Below are 23,485 nucleotides of genomic sequence, written 5' to 3'. Positions count from 1 at the left end.
AATAATATTGAACTATTAAAACATAGAACGACTACATAATTATTTGAGATATATATAATAACTTTTATTTCAAAGGTAAAGTACAAAATATTCACATTTAACGACTAAATTGATGCGGAACGTATATTCCCCTTGAGGAGGAGTGTTGTTGTTGCACCGGTCATGCTTTGAGAGAACGATGGTGAAGATCTAGACTCAATTCTTGTTGCGTTTTGCTGTTTAATAGTGTACCTTCATTGGGATATCTAAAAAGACAGATGATATACAGTAATACAGAATAATGGCTCGAGTAGTGAAAGTGTTTCAGACTTTAAGAAATCACTGGAAAAAATCCACATTTGCTGTGTGTGTGCTGTCATATGGAGGACACTGGGTGTATGGAAAGCGCTGGTTTGTGATCTATCTATCTATCAGTCTATCTATCTATCTATCTATCTATCTATCTATCTATCTATCTATCTATCTATCTGTCTATCTGTCTATCTGTCTATCTATCTGTCTGTCTGTCTGTCTGTCTGTCTGTCTGTCTGTCTGTCTGTCTGTCTGTCTGTCTGTCTGTCTATCAATCAATCATCTGTTTGTCTACCAGCTCTTTTGCTGTACTTATTAATTCTAGTACTGTTTTCACAGTGACAATGTGCTGCTACGAGAAGCATGTATAGAGGCCAGGGTAAGGAATGTCATTTGAAAATAATGTGTCCATGAATGTCATTTTAATATTTGTTAGTTTTTTTTTTTTTTTTCACTTTTATTTCAGTTTAGTTATTTTAGTACATCAAGTTAAACTAAATGAAAACGAGAGCTGTTGCTTTGGTAACTAGTTGAAATGTAGGAAAATAAATAAATTCCAGTGAATGTTTATTTTATTTGAAGTAACAAACATTTTTTTAGTTATACTTTTAGTTAACTGTAATGTTACTCGAAGGTTCATTACAGTTAAATATATTGTGTGATTTCCAGGCATTTGGTCATCAGTTAATTGGACCTCAAGAGCATCTGAAGAAAGCCATAGTTATTCTAAATCCTGCTGCCTGTAATAGGTATGGTTATATACATGGCCCTCACTGTGCCATAAATATATATTTTTTTAGCTATGTGAGTTTGTTTGTGTTATCATAGTTATATTTTCTCTGCAGAAAAGCTAATAAGTTGTTTGAGGAGAATGCAGCTCCCATTTTACACTTAGCTGGTCTGGAGGTCAAAATTGTTAAGGTACAGTATCATCCTGTATTGGTACTTTTTTTTGTACTTAAATGTATTAATAATTTGCTATTTGTTGCTCAATTGTCTGTAACAGACTGATTATGAAGGCCAGGCAAAAAAGCTCATGGAATTGACTGATCAAACAGATATGCTGATCATTGCTGGAGGTGATGGGACACTACAGGAGGTACATCTTTATCTTCATAAAGTGGGATTAATTAAAAAAAAAGTTTCTGACAATCTGACCATATTTAATTGTTTGCATGTGTTCAATTTTACACACAGGTGATAACTGGCCTACTGCGCAGAGCTGATGAGGTATTTACTAGTAATAAAACTGTCTGGTTTAAGTTATATTGCACAATCCAGAGTTTTCTGAATTTGAACTACTCTAACCACAGGAGACCTTCAGTAAAATACCAATCGGTTTCATTCCTCTGGGTTCCAGTAACTCTTTGAGTCAGAGTCTACATCTGGTTTCCGACAACAAAGTACAGTAAGTTTCATGACTTCACTTTTCAAGAATTGTTTGCCAAAATGTAGAAAAGTGTGTTGTGATCTGATATCATCTATTTCTGGTTTTTCAGGCACATTACCTCTGCAACCCTGTCAATACTGAAAGGAGAAACGGTTCCACTGGATGTTCTGCAGATAAAAGTAAATTTGATAGGCATTTTGAAAAAGAACTCATTAAGATTTGTCAGCTTTTTTCACACAGAGTTGATTGTGTAATTTCTGTTTTTAGAGTGAGAAGGAGCAGCCGGTGTTTGCTCTGTTAGGCTTACGTTGGGGTGCATTCAGAGATGTCGCTTCTTCTATCAACAAGTATGCTTATAATCTTTTATTCACAGCATAAATACAAAATGCAAATGTGTATTTCTAATGTCAAATTTTCCTTTAAGATATTGGTACCTTGGCCCCTTGAAAACACGAGCAGCACATTGGTTTAGTAGCCTTAAGGTGAGTGCTGCTCTTTGCATTGTTTTTAAAGGAAGGAGTACTTCAGTGACATTGATAGCTCAGTTGCATCATATATTGAGGCCTTCATATGAGTTAGTATTGGATTGATCACACTAGCTTCTCTCTTACAGCAGTGGCCACAGATTCACCAGGCCTCGCTCTCCTATCTGGCTCCAGTACCTCGTCCACCTGACCTTCCCACTGAAATACCACCCCGGCCGAACCTCCTCTACCGCATCTACCGCAGACTCAACAACTACTGGAACCCTCCTATAGAAGGTGTTTTATCACTTATAGACATTTCTTCATATAGAATATAGATTATGGATATTAGCATTCTAATATTGTCTCAAAGCAGGTTCAAAACATACTTATTTATAAAACATAAATCGTATATTCGAGAACGATGTCATCAGTTATCAAGAGTCTATGCTGTGAACTTCACATACTTCTAAAAATCCAGCATTTAGCTGATCCTGATAAGTGCTCGTTGTTACAATTGTGAACCTAGTAACTTTTTCTATTTTGTGTGCTTTATGAATCAGACATTCAGCCAATGGTCCATGGGTGTGGCATCTGTGGCTGAGACTAATGGATGTCATTTTAATTCATGTTTAATACCTGTCCTGTTGGTAGAGCCATCGAAAGAGCCTGAGCCAGAGCGATGGGAGAGCAAAGACATTTCCACATTGGAGCTCACAGTTAGCACACACAATAAGAACCCCGTCAAGAGAGTGAGTACTGATATAATAGTTGCTATTCATGGGAATGTATGTGATATAAATTCAATAGAATTTGCCCTGATTGGTGTTTACCGTCTTCAGCGTGAGGAGGATTCTATGGTGATAACTCTGGACTCAGAGTCCCTCACAGTTGGTCAGTTCATCACCGAAGGGTGAGTGTCATTCACAAAACTGCTTGTGAAAGGAGAAATGTTCAATCAGATGCACTTTTTTGTCTCTTGACCTTCAGTGAACTCAATTTAATTTGTCATTAGAACCTTTCTAGGTTTTTGGGTATAAATGAGTAATACTTTGTCATTCAGAACTAAGAAAGCATTGAACCCGATGGAGTCCATAGAAGATGCTTCGCAGATAGAAGCCAGTGCTACTAGTCTCAATCTCCCAGAGGTCAGTATATTATTTGAAAGTTTTGGGGACTGATTTCTTTGTAATCATCCATTGATCTAAGCTGTGATGCAGCCGTTATGATCTATTATTTTTCTTCTGTCCACAGGAGGGTGCCGGCTTTTATGACATTGACAATGAGGAATATGAGGCCATGTCTGTGGAAGTGAGACTGTTGCCACGGAAACTGAGGTTCTTTTGCAGTGCTGAGCGCAGAGAGCAGCTTGCACAGGCTCAGTGATTATGGTTGTGTTGAAGTGTGGAGAGGAGCCTGAGGGACTGCTGACGAAACTGGAAAACATACCAATTACACCAAAAAGAGGAGTCAAATGAACTTTGAGTTGTCAAAGGTCACCATACTCCAACTGAATAATCTGTGGTCTATGGACTTTATGAAACATCAGTTAAATTGTCATGTTGATGGTTTTTAACAGCATGGATAAGGTTATTACAGGCTTAAAGTTGAGGTTTACTTTAAATGTGTTTTTGTTTTACTAATATTATCACGAAGATGATAATGCAAAGATGTCTCAAGAACTTGCTTATGAAACTCTAAGCAATACATGATACTGTTAAGTGTCTGACCAGATGAGAAGAATAAAAGTCATTATCAATCTCTTTATTTTGCTTATTTTAAGACTTTCCAATGCATTTGTGATAATCCTGTAGCTTCCTTTAGGTAAACCAGTGTTTTGTTTTTCTCAAAACAACCCCCAAATACTGCACAAACAAAGCATGTGATAGAAAAGAAGGAACCGTTTATTTCAAAATGGCAGTGAATAAGAATCACTGGCTTTAAAACAACAGACACATGCTGTAGGTTTTTATTACTGTACAGGTAGTGTGTAAGACAGAAGCACTACACTAGTGCTTTGTGATACTAGTAGAGTAAAACATTCTTTTAGCTTGTTATTGTGACAAAGACTTCTGTAATGCTTAGATAACTCACAAAAAATATTGCACATACACAATACCAGACAATTCAACCTTTACAATAATATACATTTCCATTCATTTACAATTGGACACTAAATAACCAACCAACATCCTACAAGAGGATGGTTTCAAAGATTTAAAATACAGAAAGTTCTCTGATAGATAAGAAATGTAAAAACAAAATTCACATTTAATCAAATCTAGGTTATAATTAACAGTATTATTTATTGTTATTTTAAATATTTTATTTAATGTAATTTAAAGAACTTCATCCATCAAGCTGTGACAAACCTGAGCGCCTGCACTCATTCTCAAGAAATCAATTATCATTATGCATTATTTTATTAGAAGGTTGAAAATGAGATGAACGGAAACTGTAAACTCAAAAGGTCAAGTAAATACTTTTCCATTTAAATTTTCTTTTAAACTTCACCAGCTTTATGAATAATTTGCATAATCCAGTTTTCACAGGATGAACATATAAATGCACAAAAAAAACAATTAATCAGCATTGTGAGGTTTGCTGCTGTTATCCAGAAATGATCGACCCAAAAACATTTAAATAAGAAACCCCAAGTATATACATATTCAAAGTCTTTAACAAGTAATAATCAGGAGCATTCACTGATGACAGACAGGAATAGAATCACATTCATTTCTTTAGAGCAGATTAAGGGACTCAAAAAGCTGAATGTAACATTTGTGTCTATTTAAATCATATGTGCATCAGACTGTGCATTAAATGTACAATTTACATTCAATAACAAGAGAGACAGTGATTAAAGGCCTGTCCAGAATGAACAAATACATATTTTATGCTTCAATTCATTAGTTTTCAGTCCGTTTAGTGGGTGTAATGACAGCAAATGCTTGAAATGACGTAGACAGCATTGAAATGAGAGTCACATTGATCTGATAACATTTGCGTAGTGAAATAATGACTGAGAAACTTCTACGCTGTTGTTCATTCCCATTAATATACATCAATAAGCACTGTGCCAAACTACAGTAGCGAACTGATTGTGTCTATTTGTCCATGCATAAAAGATTACATTTAACACAACAAACACAGTGACAGATGTCTGTTTTTTCCCAAAATGTAATGACTGTTTACATGTACATGATTAAGTTAAAAAAATGTGGCAAAGATTGTGAAAATCTCCACCATCACAGTACTGTGTAATATGCAACATCCATAAAAGTTTTAGAAATACAGATATGACATTCAAAGCAGACTTTACCAAACCGTTGTAACCAGCAAAAATATGTGGATCCGGGAAGTGAGAGTTGCCCCGTTGATCGACCGTTTTTCCAATTCTCTGGTGTCCAAGTGAAGCAGATTTATATTGACATCAGTTCCCCCAGACAGCACTGGCTAGAAGAACAAAGTCACAACTGAAGACCACACAATAAAAAGCAGTAGAGAGAGGCACAGAGATCATCGTGTTTTGGAAACAAGTCGAGTAGAAATCCAAGAAGGCTGGAAGGATACTAAGCACATAGATAGACAGACAAGCAAAAAGAAGTCACTGGATTGACTGGCTGTAGAGTGCACAAAAAGCCTGCAGACGGATTGCACCTTTTGGTGTTGGCAGTATCAGTGCAGTCCAGAGGGGTCAGGAATGGCTCCTGAGATAGCCACGTCAGAGAAAGAGAGAAAAGAAAGCAGGTAATCAGTAGGCTGTGTGTTGTAGCCCTAAAAGAAAATGGGCTCCAGACTCAGAGAGAGCAGCAGAGACTGAGAGTCTTACGGGCAGCAGGGGTTGTCGATAACCAGCATGACGTCGATGTCGTAGATTTCCAGCAGGTCGACGAGAAAACCGCGGTCAGCCTGAGGATCCAGCCCCATGGCTCTCACATGTTCAGCAGTCAGGGTAGGATCGGCACTCCCTGCCACTTCAGACAGGGTCTGGAAGATTCTGTTGTTTTGCTCCATGAAGAACCTGGATCACAAACAGGGAAATTCCATACAGATTAATCACAGCAACATGAACAGTAACTTTCCATTGGTTTGCACATCAAAACACACAACCAAAAAAAATGTGGATTTGTGGATGCATACTGTATGCAATCATATAAATTTACAACAAATATACTAACATTCAAAAATCTTGGGACTGTAATTTTGTTGTTTTTTTTAAAGAAATTTCTACTTTTTTCAGGAAGGATGCATTACATTAATCAAAATTGACAGTAAAGACATTTACAATAAATTGTTACAAAATGCTTCTGTTTCAATAAATGATGTTCTTTTGTACCTTCTATTCATTGAAAAAAGTATCACGGTTTCATTGAAAATATTAATCAGGACAAATGTTTTTTAACATTGATAAATGGCTTCTGAGCAGCAAATCAGAACATTAGAATGACTTTTGAAGGATCACATTATTATGTTTTGTTTTTTGTATTTTTATCAAATAAATGCATCTTTGGTACGCATGAGAGCTTTAAAAAATAAATCTTACTAACCCCAAACTTTTGAACTGTAATAATGTCAATTATTATCTGTTATTATTATTATACTATTCACAATTCAAAATATGAAAATATAGTAATGCATTTCCATCAGTGTCCCAACATTATCGGGGGACACATTTTATTATCACAAAAAGTGAATTGTGTTCTTCCAAACACTCTTTCTGTCTCATTAAAATCTGCTGATGTGATAAACTTCCATCATTGTGCTGAGTCGTGTAATTCCATCACGTACAAAATGAAAAGGTCTTCCTCATTAGATGTACAGTCTCCATCCACCTCCTGAGAATACAGCAGCAACTGCCTGCAAAGATATCAGCATCATCATATGCCTGTGGAACAATATGCTTTCAGGTTTTATTTCCTCATAAGCTTTTGAGATTTTAAAAGGCTGACATACCTTTGCTCACAGAGCTTGCGATACTTCTCTCGGTCCGCATTGTTGAGTCTAAGCAGAGGCTGGAGGCTCTCTCTGTGTGTCTTTACATTCTGATTGTCAATGTAGACATCATACAGCTCCTTCTTTTCCTCAAAGATCTTCTCTGTTGTACCTGAGGACCCAAATAAAAATCACTCCACTGATTTATTCTTACTGAGTAACATTCTTACTAATTTACCAACGACTACTTATGTTGGAAGTAAAGGTTCTTATTTCCTAAACTCACTACCAAGAGGTAAACTCATTCTAGATGTAAATGTTATTTAACATCCATTGTTTACTACAGTTAAACCTTTTTGTGCCTGTGGAATTATGAATTTTGCCTCCAACTTTAGTCTTTTTCTTGACTGAGACACTTACAGGCCACGTAAGACAGCTCAGTCTCAAGAGCGGAGATGTCAGCAACATTGATGTAGAAGAAAGGGCGGAACTCGGGAACAGAGAGGCCCATCCCAGGAATGGATACATTAGCAAGGCAGCAGCAACAGTATACTACGAGATGCCAAGTCAAAAAACAAAGTATTTACTAGAGTTACAGACTATAAAATTGCACAAATCACTGACAATGTGCAAAAGCATGTGCATGATCTTTATCAATGGATTCTCAAGCTATCTTTAATTTGTCATGGAAAATATGCATAGACATTAAGACAGCCATGTGCTTGTAAATGGTTTTCCACTCTCACCCCGATAGCAGACCACACCGACAGGGGGAGGAGAGAAAATAAGGATGCGTTTCCTGAGCAAAGCAAACTTCCACAGCACCATGATCTGCTCTCCAAAGAAGCGGATGAACTGGGACATGCAGCCAGCCGGGTGTGTAATCTGATGGACAGAGAACAGAAAAGGGACATGATTTGTGCTTCTGATCTCTTATTAAATGATAGACAGACACATCACATGTATTAAACAGGCTCTTAAAATGTATAAGAAATACATGGCAGCTTTTAGATCATAAAGAAAATGCAGAATAATAAAGTAATTAATGAAATATGTTCATATTTTAAAAATATTATTATAATAATAGTGAGAGATCATTCAGTGAGAGACCATTCAGCCAATAATCACAGCTGTTTAGCTGATTAATATAAGTGGTCATTCAATCTAGTCTTATTTTTTAAAATCCCCTGACTCGCTTGTAAATTCATAATGCAATTATTCAAAGTTAATTTTCAAAAAACTATTTTTTATAATGTTTCTGTATTTAATACCGGATATCATTGCACTTTTTATTATATTTACCACCAATTTTATGTAATGTATGACTAGAAAAACCTTAAACATGATTTAGAAAGTGCATCTTCAAGACTGAACAAGGCTTTATTTAACAAACAGCATAACTAAATCTAGTTCTGAGTTAAAGTATACCTCAGCAGCATATTTTTCAACAAGAGTATGGAATTCTTCTTTAACAATAGAGGATCTTGTGGTTTGTGGACAGAGAAATTTGTCTCACAATAGTTGTTGTTATTTTTGCTTTCACAAAACTCTCCCATGTGTATAAAGCTGCTAGGAGGTGCAGAAATATTGCACCCTGGTTAATCAGTAACATGAAATTCCCTGAGTGGCCTGGCCTAGATTTCTTCAGAATCCAGAAAAAGACACATCAGAAAAAAAAGGGGGGGGGGGTCTAATTATCTAATACTACTATAATTAAAATATATTTAATTTCAACTGGAGTTTAATGGGAGCGGAAGCTTTGATTAGTGACAGATAATGTTGGGTTATATCTTCAAACCTTCATCTCTGGATGCATGCAGCGGTTGACTATGGGCACAAGAGCACTGGTCGGGCAGGCTGTGACCAAACCGTTCCCTCCCGAGGGCAACACTGCCTTTTTATCCTCGTAGAAAGCTTCCAATGGAGAGTATTGACCTGGACACTGCAACTGGTGCCTTCAAGAAAGCATGTGCAGACTATTGGTGTTGTGATAAAATGCATTGCACTTAACAGGAAGTTGCTTTATTTAGATGCAGACATTGTGAAACAGACATTTTTATAACAGTTGAACAACTTTATATTACAATTTTTTCATGCTGCATATTACAACCTTAACTGACTGAAGAAGAGATGTAGTTAAATGAGTCCAAATTAAACAAATTCCATGTCACACTGCATGCAACTCAGAGCTTATGTTTAATACATAACATCTTAAAATAGAAATGATGCGTGCAAAAGAGTAAGAGAAAGAGACATAACAAGGTACAATGTGAAGCAAGCATACACTTACCGGACTTGATTTTCCAGGAAGTGCATGTAACGGTATAGCAGTGTGTAAGAAGGAGACAAAATCCCTACAGATTTCATCCGAGCTCCTCGTTCCAGCTCACTCTCCACAGGCATGTTGGCAAAGCACGCTAGTCCAAAGAAACAGCCTTTACGAAAATATCTACAAAATAAGATAAGCACATTTAATCTGGATTAATCTATATACATACACACAAAATTAACCTGTTTGGATGAGAATATGCAACTACTAATCAAACAGTTTGCCTCATGATTGCAAAATCTTGAATGAATTACTCATTAGAAAACAAAACATATACACGCATATATATATATATATATATATATATATATATATATATATATATATATATATATATATATATATATATATATATATATATATATATATATATATATACACACACATACTACTACATTTTTCTAATTTTGGCCCAACTAAACAAAATGGGCTGTGATATAGATATGCATTATTGCAATGGCATTTATGAAAGAGATGCCCACATGAAGTCACTTGAGATCCGATGAGAGCCGCTTGCCATAGACTTGAACTCTACTCCCTCCAGATTCACATCTTGAGGTAGGCACCATTCTATCATGTTCCCTGTAAAAGACAATGTGGGCCTATGTAAACAATTGTGAAGTTGTTGGACCAGGTTTTAATCAAACAGTGTTTGCAGAAGAACACAAAACTCTCTAAATGATTTTTCCGCTGAACTCCCTATGAAAAAAGAGGAAGTCTTAAAAACAGTACAGTAGTCAGCTGTATGACTTCTACAACTTTCACTTCATAGTATATTCATTTCCTTACATGTGTTATGACAACTCCTATACACTTCTATGATGAAAATATGATTAGTTTGTCAATTAAGAGTTATTATTGATGTTTTGTGTAACCTACAGTTAAAAATAAGCAGTGTAACTGTTTGAATATTGTCTCATAAAAAAGTGAAAAAAGAGCAGGTGGCATAATCTTTCATTATTATCTCTTTAAAAGAATAAACAGCAAAGAAACATTATTACTACTACTAATATTATTAATTAGATTTGCAATATATTTTTCAAAATATATTAATATTATTTTTATATTATTAATGTCTTATGTCTTTTAAACATTTAAAGTATTTTAAAACTCTCAGTGTAACTAATATACTGTACAGGAAGCCATTTTGTAGCCATATGATAATAAAATCATAAAACAGAGAACCCCTTCAGACCCTTGTGGATGTGGATGTGTTAAAAATATAGTGCGTTTTACTAATTTAAATATTTGTAGACAATCGCTTTCAACGCTGTATGAAAGCATCATGATTATAATTATGATATTTCTAAGAACTTAGCATGCTTTTTAACTAGATTTTTCAAAGATTTCTCCTCTTCACCATCATCATCATCATCTCGGACATTGTTTTACAATTTGACAGTATTTCACAGTTAACCTCACCAGATCTTGTGTCGAATGTCACAACAAACACCGCAACAATTTGGTCTTTTTCTTCCCATCCAGCGATCCTCCGATCCCTGATTGACAGTCCATGAAAGGCGCAGTCTCCCTCTTCATCAGTGGCGGAAGCATCTCCTCCCGGGCCGCTGTGTTTCTGGGGAGAGTGTGCACTTTCACCTGAAACAGCTGTTACACTCTTCGGTCTCGGCGGGCTGGCGTTCAGCGCGATATCTGCCCGTACACCGCCCTCGGTCGGGTAACTAGACTGACCGGATTGTACTGAATCCTCAGTCTCCGGTGATGGAGCCGCTGGGGCAAGTTCGGCCGGGGGAACCTCCTCCCAGTCCAGCAGCGGAGCGCGATCCGACTGCTCAACCATAGTGTTTTCGATACAACTATCGAGGAAATAAACAAAGTCGTCGCACTCGATACCGAGCGGTCAGTCAAAGCCACAAACGCTACGCATGAAACGGAACATAGCGCTTGCAATTCAAACAAGACCCCTAAATGTAGTAATCCTGACAGGGTAACAGACGCTACCCAGGCGTACACTGTTTTGATGATGTCACATACTTCCGCTCACGTGGTGCAAAAGGGTTATTGCGATCAACCCGAAAAATAAACACACAGTATGATGTGCGCAGTACGCTAAAATAAATACGCTGACGACTTTGACGACCATAATTATCTATTCTTGACAGTCAGAATTCATGCACAAATTCAGCTTTGTGATGTTTAATAATAAATTGAATTTTTAAATAATATATCTATAATCTATTCCTTTGTCGTCTATACAGGTTTGTGATGATTAGTGGTATTTCAAGCTGGATCTTTTCTGAAGCGCGTGACCACTTTGCTGCATTCAAAGACTGACTATACTACGAACCAATAGTATTTGATTGTGGGCTGTGAACTAGCATTTCATTGGTTGAAACTAGTAAACGTATACGCCCCCTTTACTAAACGAGTCGGTTTTTATGAACGAAAGCGACATCTCGTTCATTCAAATCTAGGAGAGAAAAGGGAGTAAAACATCATGATTTTGTAAAGGTGACTGCTGACCACAAAAATGGTGTAAAGGCCATAATTAATTTGGGCTATTATTATATTTTATGTACTTATTCCAGTTGTACTCAGAATATTAAATATGGAGAGAGAAGTGATAACGTTAATTAGATGTTGTGATCACAAATAAACCATCACGCCTTCTTGCTGGTTTGCAGAAAAAGGATTAATGAACTAAAGTTGTTAACGGATCTGAACAAATCCTTTTTTTTAGTGATCAGATTCGAATTAAAATATTTGACGCTAGTTAGCGGAGTTAATTAACGGTCGAGTAAGTTACTCCGCCCATCGTTAAAGGGCCTCATTAAGGTTGTCGCGCCCAGTTCAAGCGTGGTGGTCCATAAGCTCATCTCAGGGTAAGTTGAAATTGTTTTTATGTGGTTCAAAACAGACCATGCGAGTGACCTAAAATATATTTTGAGAGAATCTGTAAATGTTATGATCTTCTCACAACAAACATATGAGATCCTTGAGATACTGAGGCTTACCTAAAGAGACTACTCTCATAACTTGTGATTGTTTACGTTTTGTGTGTGTGTGTGTGTGTGAGAGAGAGAGAATTTTAAGTGCATGTTACAAGTACATAAATACAATAAGGTCACAATTGCTAAAATCAAATTTATTGAACACCATATTTGTATAGGCCATCTATCATCCCACTCTCTAGTTATCTATATTGATTTACCAAATTAGTTTAATTTACATGTTAGTTTCCATACTAACCCCCTTTTTTTCTTAAATCTTTGACATTTTTGTGCAGTGGTCTGAAATGGCCTCTGTGAATGCAGTACAGCAGCATCTTAACTTCTCCAGCAGTGGGGAGGACAGCAGTGACAATAGCTTTGATGAATGGGCGCACAGGAGTGTTCCAGTCAGAAGCCCCTGTCGGACACCCCGTGTACAGCGCCACCGCACTAGGAGTATCACGGTTTCCCCCACCATCCCTACCTCTCCCATACCGTATGCTGCTTGGAAAAAACTCCGGCTTTGTGACTCACCCAGTACACCAAAGGTGATCTTGCAGTTCCTCAGTTTAATGTAAACTTTGATGTGATGACCATCTGCTGTATGCTTTTGCCGTAGCAATACATTTGACCCTGTAAAGAATTGTTTACCGTTTATATCATCAAACTTCCTCTACCCACAGAGTTTGCTGTCTAAAGCGACCCTCCCTTGCTCTAGCAGCAAGCCATGTCGCAGTCAAAGATTCCTTCATTTGTCTACTGCTTTTGATCGTGTACACTCTGTGAACGTTAACCCTTTCACACCAGAGACAGTGCGCAGGAACAGTGAACACCACAAGAGGAAGAGCCAAAGGAGTGATGATGATGAGGACGATGCACAAAGGTAACAGCTCTTTCCTTTAAGCAACGCCTGTTGAGGAACTAGATTTACACTGAAGTACCTTTACAATTACAGATCTAAGGAAACTCAGAACTCGTCAGAGGATGAAAATTTCTTCCTTCCCTCAAAGGTACGGTTTCAAATACCATTGCTTATTCTTTTCTTTTATGTAGTAGGTTTATAAGTCTTCGTAATCCCACCAAAAGCTTTGGCAAATCTCTGTGTTCTCTCACACGGTCTCCCATCTGTTGGCCTTCAGAGGCCAGCAGTGTCAGCCCATATGCTGACGCGTTATGAGAGTGAGTTTCTAGAGCTGAGCTGCATCGGTGTGGGCGAGTTTGGTTCCGTGTATCGATGTGTGAAGAGGTTGGATGGTTGCATGTACGCCATCAAGTGCTCGCGCAGGCCAATTGCAGGCTCCGCCAATGAGTGAGTCAGCACTGTCAGCCACATTGGGCTTAATGTTCTCAGTTTTCCAAATTTAAAACCTCTAAGGACAATTCTAAATATGGTTAGAATCTGTATATGGTTTTTGTGCCTCCTCAATTCATTTTAGACTATTAAAATGTATTTGTTTTACCCTCTTCAGGCAGCTGGCCTTGAAGGAAGTGTACGCCCATGCGGTGTTGGGCCATCACCCTCATGTTGTGCGATACTACTCTGCATGGGCTGAGGATGACCATATGATCATACAAAATGAGTACTGTGATGGTAGGACAGAAGCTGACAAAATTACATTGACGCTCATGTCTTTGGTAATTGGAGTTGAGACTGTTTTTACTTTGAGAACTAGGCTAACTTTGTAGGGGTTTTATAGGTGGTAGCCTCCATGATGCTATAGCTGGAAAAGGAGAGCAAGGAGAGTTCTTCAGTGTTCCTGAGCTGAGGGATCTGCTCCTTCAGGTCTCCATGGGGCTCAAATACATCCACAGCCTAGGCCTAGTGCATCTTGACATTAAACCCAGTGAGCTTTGTGTCTCTTTCATTGTTTCTCCAATGCCTATACCACTCAATGAAAACTGGACTTGCACATGTTTTTATTCTTTTTAGGTAATATTTTCATCTGCCATCGACCTAGCTCAAGTGCAGGTGGAGAGGGAGATAGCGAAGAAGAGGATGAAAGCCCCTCCTCTGGGGTTGTATATAAAATTGGTATCTACCTACCTGTCCATGTGTTTAACCCTTAAATGCATAAATAAGCCAGTCTTGATTACATATTTGGGTCTTTAGTGACCTGAAACATATTTCTAACATGGATCTTAACTGCCTCAAAAGTAAACGCTCTTGATAATATTATTGATGCACCAAAATTACTTTTAATCAAAAGCAAAATTAAAGTTTTTATCTTGCTGAAACTGAAACTAATTTTGTTAATTTTGGTAACAACTATATGCTGTTCAGGGTGTTGTGTACCCAGATAAAAAAATGAAACGAGTATATTAAAGTTGTTTGGTAACAAGCAACCTCGTCATATTTCAGACAAAATGTCACTATTTCGGTCAATTATTTTGCCCCTCCAAAACCATTTTCACCAAAATAAAAAATTTGGAGGATTTTATTATTTTAACCAAACATTTTCAAATGCCAAACATTTCTGTGCACCATTAAATCTAAAAATAGATTTAATAGAGTTGAGACTTAAAAATAGAGTTGTGACTCTCTGTGGTCATTAAAAATCCCATGGCACTTCTCGTAAAGAGTAGGGGTGTAACCCCGGTGTCCTGGCCAAATTCCCTCTACTGGCCCTTGTCTATCATGGCCTCCTAATAATCCCTATACACTTGATTGGCTCTATGACTCTCTCCTCTCCACCTGTAGCTGGTGTGTGATGAGCGCACTGGCGCCGTTGTACTGTGGCTGCCGTCGCATCATCCAAGTGGTTGAGGAGAGACCGCCCCCACATGATTGTAAAGCGCTTTGGGTGTACAGCAATACACAAAGCGCTATATAAATGCATCATTCATTCATTCAAATAGCAATTACAAAATATTAAAAAGCGCATTTATTTGACACTTTATTTGTAATTTTTGATGTGCATTGCTAAATTAATACTCATATCACCACATACATACTGTATATTGTATCTTGTTCTTTAGGTGACTTGGGTCATGTAACATCCATCGCAAGTCCTCAGGTAGAGGAAGGGGATAGCCGCTTCTTGGCCTACGAGGTCCTGCGAGAGGTATGATATCTATTTGAACTTTATCGGAGTTTACGGTTTAAACTATAGCAATTGAGAACTGCACTGATCTTGTACACAATGGTTATGAATGGCTGTGGATTTAACCAGTTGTTGTTGGCTTTTTTTGTTTTTCCCTCGCAGGACTATACACATCTTCCTAAAGCAGATATTTTTGCACTGGGCCTGACGGTGTTATTAGCTGCTGGAGCTCCACCACTTCCTCAGAATGGAGATGACTGGCACAGCCTCAGGCAGGGTGAGCTACCCAGCCTGCCCCAGGAGTTACCACCACCCTTTAAAGACCTCCTAAAGGTGCATTTTTAGTAAGCAGCACATCTTTGTGGTTCATTGCAATCTGTAATGGTTTCTTTTTTTTTGGTTTGTTTCTGTAAAGTTGCTTAAATCATCAGTTTACTTCATATTACACTTTCAAAAAAAAGTTACAAAAGCCTTCACTGGGGCAGTGCCTTTCAAAAGCTTTGCATCTTATTTGTCCCCAAATGATGCATATTAGTACCTTTTGAAAGGGTACCACAGCTTTTTTTCTGAGTATAGAGAGGTCTTCAAAATAGTTGTGCCAATAACCTTAAAGTCCTAAAAAGATTTATTACATTTAAATATAAAAATAGTTTTTTTTTTATGCATATTTCAGAATTCATATTTACCATAAATTTAATTAGTCCGTCTAGGGCCGTGTTGCCTAAGTAAATAAATACACGTGACCCTGGACTACAAAATCAGTCATAAGGGTCCATTTTTTTTTTTTTAACTGAAATTTATACACCTGAAAGCTGTATAAATAAGCTTTCCATTGATGTATGGTTAATGTATGTTAGGTTAGAACAGGACAATATTTGGCCGAGATGCAACAATTTGAAAATCTCAAATCTGAGGGTGCAAGCAATCTAAATATTGAAAAAATCGCCTTTCAAGTTGTCTAAATGAATTCCTTAGCAATGCAAATTACTTATCCAAAATTAATGGAACATGATCTTTGCTTAATGATTTTTGGCATAAAAGAAAATTTTATAATTTTGTCCCATACAATGTATTGTTGGCCAGTGCTACAAATATACCCATACAACTTAAGACTGGTTATGTGGTCCAGGGTCACATTTATTTTCATTCCACCAGCAGAGGGCATAAAACCTACTATGAGAATGCTAATGAGTGTACTTTCCCTACATTTCTGTACATTCATGAAAATTTCTTTAGAATTTTCTTGAATGTACTGGTGGTTTTGAAGTTGTTTACATTTGATCAGTCTGAGGTCAAGACTGAAAACCTAATATGGACAATACATTTGTATGTGATAGATGCTGTTGGATCCTGATCCTACTACTAGGCCATCTGCATCTGCGTTGTGTCGTCATGATGTACTGTGCAAGGAGAGGGCCGGCAAACTGGCTGCACAACTTCGCAAGGAATTAAATGTGGAGAAGTTCAGAACGGCTATGCTGGAAAGGTGAGATGAGTTATCTTTCATTGTACGATTCTCTAGTTCTCAATTTCATGAGGTAGCATTTATTTACTTTTTTGGATTAATCACTTCTGCTTATAGAGGTCTTAATTTGCCATGCCTTTTATTCCTATTTAGAGAACTCAAGGAGGCCCGACTGGCTGCTACCTCACCGCACCAGTCATCACAACCAGGGTCTCTTTCAAGAGCTGGGAGGAAGCTTGTGGGCAGAAGTGTAGCCCGTTCCATGAGCTTTGGTTTCCCTGGATACTAGCACTGAATTAGTAATGTACTGCATGTCATCAAACCTACATACTGTATTTCTGGAATGCAATAGTCAGATGCTTTTGCATTAATCAGCATTTGTCACTGGTGGGACTTCAGATCCTCTTTTTGTCTTACCCCTTAAAACCACCATTGCTCAGTTTTATTTGTGGCATGAATCAGTGCATATTTATGGTTTGCTGTTGAATGGCACATTTCTTTTCAAATAACTGGTGCTTTTTAATTGTAAATAAAGTTTTTAAATGTTTTGCTGTGTTGCCTTTTCAATCAGGGCCTGTCCAAACAGCCACATTTGCCGTCTTAGCCACTTGAGTGTGCATGCAACAGGAAGTGTGCAAGACTGCAAGATGGCATACAAAATCCACAATGCAATGTTCTTTTAACACTAAATCTACACTATGGAGCAGTGTTCTAAGCCGAGGGTATCCCATCGTGCAATCAATTTTTACCATTTTATTTTTTTCAAAGTTTTGACAATCAAAAAGCTCTGCAGACACTTGCATTTTTACAATACTGTAAGATTGTGGGTAATGAAGAGTTTTGCACACGGTTGTGGTCTTCAAATAAGGAAATGCGTTCTGTAAGTGGTGGTCAAGTGCAAAGACCTCAATCCGTCTGCCATGGTGAGTCAGCAACATCTCACTTCAGGTGGGGAAGAAAACAAAGCAACTGGATGTCTGCCAGGTAATGTGTTTTTGTATTGATCACAAGGGGTGGCTTTAGTAGAGTAGATGTCCTAGTACAGTGATTCTCAAACCGAGGACCTTGCTTTTGGTCAGTTTTAAAGTTAAAATGCTTAACAAAAACCCGTGTAACATTGACATTGTATTACAACGGATGTTCCAGATGTTCTTTTTTTTTTTTAAATAGGAGGGATTTTGAATATTGTCTTGGACATTGGCCGTGGAATCTGTGACTGTTTCAGTCTGAATGCTCTAGTCTGGTATTTACTGCTCTGTCCTCATGATCCATTATCTAGCTGTGCAGTCTAACAGAGGGGGAACTCCATTTCCAAAAACCCCTCTCTCCTAAAGTGAAGATAAGTTAAAAGTACGAGGATAAAGTCGCGTGTAAACTGTCTGTTTATCTTTGCCTTGCTGGGTCATTCTCGGCAGTTGCTACATTTAGAAAGGTCACAAATGTTTTATGCTTTTATATGTTAAATAACGAGAACAACATCTGCCAACAACACTTTTGTTTATTAAAGGCTGTCTTTGCACGTTTTGACCACGCCTTTCCGTGAATCGTCATGGATGACGCAACAAGGCGGGGGGGTTCTCTGAAGTTTCTGCCGCTGCTTGTGTTTATTTATCAAGCGACAGTGCTTCGAGATTATGTGATGTTTTGACTTGAAGTCTACGTAAGTAACGAATTTGTTTTTTCACTGGAAAGTAAGTAACGTACAGTTGACACACATATAGCCAGGGTTTAAACGTGCCTCAAAGGAGAATAAATCATATTCAGTGTAACTGTTAATATTTAACGTTAATTAATACACCACCGGTACTTTTGGTCCTAGATTGTAGCCAGGCAAGTGTTTATCATAGTTTCTGTCGACAGTGATACGATAGTTAATGCAATTTCTTTAAATAAAAACATTCATTCACATGTTTATTGTTATATTTAAATTACCCAGATTAATATTTAACGCTTCCCTCAGTTTGACTGACTGCTGAAACGTTAATGTTCAGAAGTTCTCTACCTCTGGCTAGTGTTTTATATTTGAACTGCATTAATCATTGAGCTTCATCTAATTTAGGTGTCATTTGTGTGGTCTCTAGCGATGAATTTGGACTGCAGTTTAATCTTTAAAAAAAAACGGGGAATAAACGGTTAAATCTGTTTTCTGAACGTCATTAAAACGTGTATAAACAAAGACTATAGAATAATCTTAAAGACACTTTGGTGTAAATGACCTCCAATAGTAAATAATCACCGAATAATGTTAGCTAGCAATGTTAGCTAATAAACCGTTAATGTTAGCAGCCGCTGCTAGTTAAGTTAGCTGGTTTTTGAGAGCTGGGATATTTCATTTCACGAACTCCTACAGTCGTACAACCAAGGACTATTTAGCTATATAGATCGAAAGAGATTGTTTTTATATAACTTAAAGCTGTAATACATTTATATTTTATGTATTACATACAGCTATGGTATTCCTGTAGCTTAGACAGTGGAGCATAGCGTTAAAACGGTTTGCCTAACAGAAAACTTTATGCATGTTTGCATAAAATCCTTTATTTTTTTAAATAGTTTATACAATCAAGGATGTCCCCAAAAGTAGGTTTTGTCAGGTGTAGCTCACTTCTGGGTTCACATTTATCCCCTGAATATTGTTTACTAGACACAGACATGCTGTATAGTAGGGCTGAAACGATTCCTCGAGTAACTCGAATACAAAAAATCATCGAGGCAAATTATGTGCTAAGAAGAATCGTTTAGTCCATTTACAAGGGATGCACTGAATTTTATATATGCAGAATCTCCAGAACTGCTCGCGTTTCACCTTTTCATTTGAGTAAAACTAGGGTCATGTCACATTCACACAGAAATTTAAAGGTATTCACGGCAACCCTTCAAAATAAAAGTCCGGTTTAATTTGAAGACATTGCATCAGAAATATATTTGTTCAGCAGAATGTGCATAGGCCTACTACTACTATTATGAAAACTTTATTTTTTAAGGAATGATCACACAACATGTATTCCATGTTTTAATTTTAATAGTAAATCCCCTTTGTTTGCCAAAAAGTTTAATTTTCAATCATTTAAAGATAAATGAAATTAATGTTTCATGCCTTCATTTGATAACCAGATACACAGAATTTCTGAGGAAAAAGAAAACATTTCATGAGGCTATTTTAAGAATAAATAATAAAATTAGGTGAGAGAAAATAAAACAACTTTATAATTGTCATTTTCTTTAATCATAGCTATAATTATTATAACACCTAAAATATGTTGCGTGTACAAAGTGTTTGTTTCAGCCACTTGAAGGGTGGGTACGTTGTGTGCACATGATCAGGATGGTACCACCCCCACCACATTTTGAGAAAGGAAAAACCCTGTTTGCAGGACTATACATTATTTGGATAATTAGTCAAAAACAACAACAACAGTCTGATTCTGTTGCATAGAACTGAATAAAAATACATTGATATTTAATATTAATATATTTTCTGTCCAATTTTTGTTTCAATAAAAGTGAGGTTATTTTATTGGCTTCTGTTTTTCAAATTCTGTCTCATTAAAATTTAGTTAAAGTCTTACAAAATTACTTTATATTATTTAATAAGATAAATAATTATTACAAAGCATTTTCGCTTTCAGTTTTCGACCAATCAAATCCAGAATTCTCGGTTTCAGCCCAGAATTTTCATTTCAGTGCATCCCTGCCATTAACTGTAACTACATACAGAGCACTGTGCTTGCAACCACATGCTCCTTTAAAGGATTACACACACACCAGTATACAGAGAGACATTTAACAGGGGTTAATCTCCAAATAACTTTCAATTCATGTTGCTGAAAAATGTGTTAATAAATGTTGTGTATGGACTCTCGTTTTTGTTCCACGTTAGCTTCCTGCCCACTAGTTTTTGCCTCTTACAAAAGCCACAAAGCCTTCCAAAGAAATATCGTTCTTTTATTTACTCCTCCCTTGCGAGCTTGTACTTATTTGAACAATGCCTGAGACTTGGTGTTACGAGCACTTCGTCTGTCTGATTGCCTGTTCAAGATGAATCGCTTTGTATTCCCCAATTGTAAATCGCTTTGGATAAAAGCGTCTGCAAAATGGCTAAATGTAAAATGTTAGACAGTAAAGGCTTAAGTCATGCCTGAGCTGTAGTTAGGCTGAAACTTGAAAGTTAAGTTGCACAATGTTTAGGTTTTATTATTATTTTTTTATTACTATTATTTTGATTTATGTCTTAGTTTTAGGTTGTACTATGTTTATCTTTTTTAAAGTAATTTGAAATAGATTTTTATATTTGTATTTGCATTTTGAATGTAATATGGCAATTAAATGCACTAAATGGGTTTAGTTTTCAGTTATTAATATATGCAATTTCAGCAATAAAAATTTTCAATTTTCTAAAAAGGAAACAAATTACTTGTTCATTTTATGAGACCTGTCTTGTTTTCTCTTTTATATTTAGCATTGCTCTCTAATAAAGAAAAAGTACTTATCTGCTTAATCGATGGAATTTTTGGTAGAATACTCGATTACTAAAATATTCGATAGCTACAGCCCTACTGTATAGTATAAATTTGTATCTATAGTAAAGTATTTAATATATTTAAATGTTGATCAAGCCATGTACAGTCTTGTAAATCATTATCTGACCAAGGGCACGCAAATTGCAAAACGGTGGCAGTGACTCATTTCTTTTACTATTATTGTGATTGAAACTAATTGCTTTGTGTTTTTCTTGAATTGCAGTGTACCTGTATGAGGTATTGTACGGGTTTGTGCAATGGACTGCAACAGAAACTTTGACAGTTTTCCAGACACTTCCCTGGTGCTCCTTTCCTTTCTTAAGCAAAAAGACTGCCAAAATAGCCAGCTTCAAAGAGAGCTTGATTATCTTGATGAACAGCTAAAGCTGCCTACAAATCACAATTATATTGACAGTGATGAGGAATTACAAACGGATGGACACAGCTTCTCAGTCAGCTACAGAGAACTTCTACATGAATTTCAGAATCAAGTTCAGCCTCAATTACCAGGTATATTATTTCCTCTTATTTGAATTAGAGGTGCTCCTTGATTAATACCAATAAGCCAATAATTATTTTCACATTATGGCTGATAACTGATTATAAATACCTGATATTTCATATAATTTAAATAAAACATTATTATTTATTTTATTTTTGTCAAGCTCACATCATTTGTATCAAGAAAAAGTGCTAAATATTTATTGTAATCTAGCACTATATCTTCAAATTATGGATAGATGACAGCAAACGTCATCTAAAATATAAAAATGGGAAATGAGTGCTCATAATGAAAGGGATAATGAAAATTGTCATAATTTACTTCCCTTTATGTCTTTCCAAAACTGTGACTGATTTTTTTTGTGTGTGGAACACAATAGAAGATATTTTGAAAAATGCTGGTAAACAAACAGTTTCACTTCCCTCCGACTTCCACTGTATGGTCAAAAAATAGAAGTCAATTGGAACCGAAACTGTTTGTTTACCAACATTCTTCAAAATATCTTCTTGACATGAGGGTGAGTAAATGACAGAATGTAATTTTTGGGTGGACTGTCACCTTAAATCAACTGACACTGATCAATTTTGCATGCCTAATTAAAAGTACTATATATTTGTCGTTGTCGGTGTCTGTTAATGCTGCTAATGTATATCTCCATCTCAGTCAATGCTGAAGAGGCTCAGGCAGCGAGGGAAATGGCTGCAGAGTTGATCAGAATTGCAGACCTGCTTGAGCAGAGAGTCCTGTCCCAAGCTGCTGACAGTTTGTCCAAGAAACTATGCAGATCTCAAGAGGAGGTGAGACAAAATGCAAACTAATTATAAATATACACTAATGGTTGCTCCTTAAAACTGGAAACACCATTTACAATATTCCTTAAACATTCACAGTTTTGGGGCGGACATCTTTCTGATGGAGTGCAGGCCTTACTTCACCAGGTGCCAGGTGCCAAAGAGTTTAAGAAGGAACTTGTGGAGATGGCCTTCACTTTTGTGCTTATGAAGACTGTTTGTGAACATGTGCCTCAATTTTTGTTTGGTCTTTACGGCACAGTGGTGCAGTATTTCTTACCACACAGATCCCACTGATGAGCTCTGTGTTCCAGTTATCCATTTATGGAATGTGAATATATGTGTATAGATAAATGATACATTTGAAATCTTTGCCTGTAAAGACAAATGTATATTCTTTGCTTAAAGTGATAGTCAAGACTAAAATCCTAGCAATACCTTATGGAATATATTTTTTCTAAAAAAAAGTTTCCCTTTTCTATATTCCCTTGTAATACTCTGACTTTTTTTTTTTTTGGCACTCTGGCCATGTTAAGTTTTATGGTCTTGTTAGGCATTTGTTTCTTTAACTGCCATGGAAAAATAATATCCTGATTAAACCGGAAACTATGCATTAAGCCATATAAGCTCTGATAACTTTGTTTTGATCTCCTTCAATCTCATTATCTCTTGATCTCTTCTCATTCAGTCTGTAAAGGATATCACATGATCAACAGTTTCTTTTGTATGACAACAAATCTGACTCATATCAGTACAAAATAGAGGAAGCAAACTTAGTTTCTATCTTAGTTTGCATGTCTTTTTTA

General features: G+C 36.7%; 4 protein-coding genes across 7 annotated transcripts; 3 read left to right on the top strand and 1 right to left on the bottom strand.

Annotated features, from left to right (window-relative positions):
• Positions 1-147: 147 nt before the first annotated feature.
• On the top strand, positions 148-3,919 carry LOC306843071 (acylglycerol kinase, mitochondrial). 2 transcript variants are annotated; one of them, XM_079374319.1, is made up of 15 exons: positions 148-390; positions 631-670; positions 961-1,040; positions 1,137-1,212; positions 1,298-1,390; positions 1,489-1,521; positions 1,605-1,699; positions 1,791-1,860; positions 1,949-2,028; positions 2,106-2,163; positions 2,295-2,442; positions 2,800-2,897; positions 2,988-3,058; positions 3,209-3,293; positions 3,400-3,919. In XM_079374319.1, the coding sequence occupies exons 1-15, from the start codon at positions 281-283 to the stop codon at positions 3,529-3,531; spliced, it is 1,269 nt and encodes a 422-aa protein (XP_079230445.1). In that variant the 5' UTR covers positions 148-280; the 3' UTR covers positions 3,532-3,919. The 2 variants fall into 2 exon arrangements, with proteins under 2 accessions (XP_079230445.1, XP_079230446.1); XM_079374320.1 differs by having other exon boundaries at positions 2,298-2,442; positions 3,400-3,909.
• Positions 3,920-4,028: 109 nt separating this feature from the next.
• LOC306842713 (DENN domain-containing protein 11) lies at positions 4,029-11,412 on the bottom strand. 3 transcript variants are annotated; one of them, XM_079373733.1, is made up of 11 exons: positions 10,832-11,412; positions 9,892-9,991; positions 9,371-9,529; positions 8,879-9,035; positions 7,827-7,965; positions 7,501-7,632; positions 7,102-7,252; positions 6,937-7,005; positions 5,978-6,169; positions 5,806-5,855; positions 4,030-5,601 (listed from the first exon to the last, which is right to left on the bottom strand). In XM_079373733.1, the coding sequence occupies exons 1-10, from the start codon at positions 11,208-11,210 to the stop codon at positions 5,843-5,845; spliced, it is 1,491 nt and encodes a 496-aa protein (XP_079229859.1). In that variant the 5' UTR covers positions 11,211-11,412; the 3' UTR covers positions 4,030-5,601; positions 5,806-5,842. The 3 variants fall into 3 exon arrangements, with proteins under 3 accessions (XP_079229858.1, XP_079229859.1, XP_079229857.1); XM_079373732.1 differs by lacking the exon at positions 5,806-5,855 and having other exon boundaries at positions 4,029-5,597; XM_079373731.1 differs by lacking the exon at positions 5,806-5,855 and having other exon boundaries at positions 10,832-11,395.
• LOC306842712 (wee1-like protein kinase 2) lies at positions 10,950-17,413 on the top strand. The gene is made up of 12 exons (XM_079373730.1): positions 10,950-12,252; positions 12,657-12,908; positions 13,044-13,243; positions 13,316-13,370; positions 13,500-13,669; positions 13,830-13,951; positions 14,058-14,204; positions 14,291-14,392; positions 15,337-15,422; positions 15,564-15,734; positions 16,739-16,887; positions 17,020-17,413. The coding sequence occupies exons 2-12, from the start codon at positions 12,666-12,668 to the stop codon at positions 17,153-17,155; spliced, it is 1,581 nt and encodes a 526-aa protein (XP_079229856.1). The 5' UTR covers positions 10,950-12,252; positions 12,657-12,665; the 3' UTR covers positions 17,156-17,413.
• Positions 17,414-17,482: 69 nt separating this feature from the next.
• Positions 17,483-23,311, top strand: bida (BH3 interacting domain death agonist). Its single transcript, XM_079373527.1, has 5 exons — positions 17,483-17,850; positions 18,374-18,526; positions 21,610-21,896; positions 22,552-22,685; positions 22,779-23,311. Exons 3-5 carry the CDS (start codon positions 21,644-21,646, stop codon positions 22,974-22,976), a joined length of 585 nt encoding a protein of 194 aa, XP_079229653.1. The 5' UTR covers positions 17,483-17,850; positions 18,374-18,526; positions 21,610-21,643; the 3' UTR covers positions 22,977-23,311.
• Positions 23,312-23,485: the final 174 nt, after the last annotated feature.

This window comes from Barbus barbus, assembly GCF_936440315.1.
Source record: "Barbus barbus genome assembly, chromosome: 23".
Lineage (NCBI taxonomy): Eukaryota > Metazoa > Chordata > Actinopteri > Cypriniformes > Cyprinidae > Barbus > Barbus barbus.
Note: the sequence above shows the minus strand (reverse complement) of the source record. Positions and strands in the feature narration are given on the sequence as shown.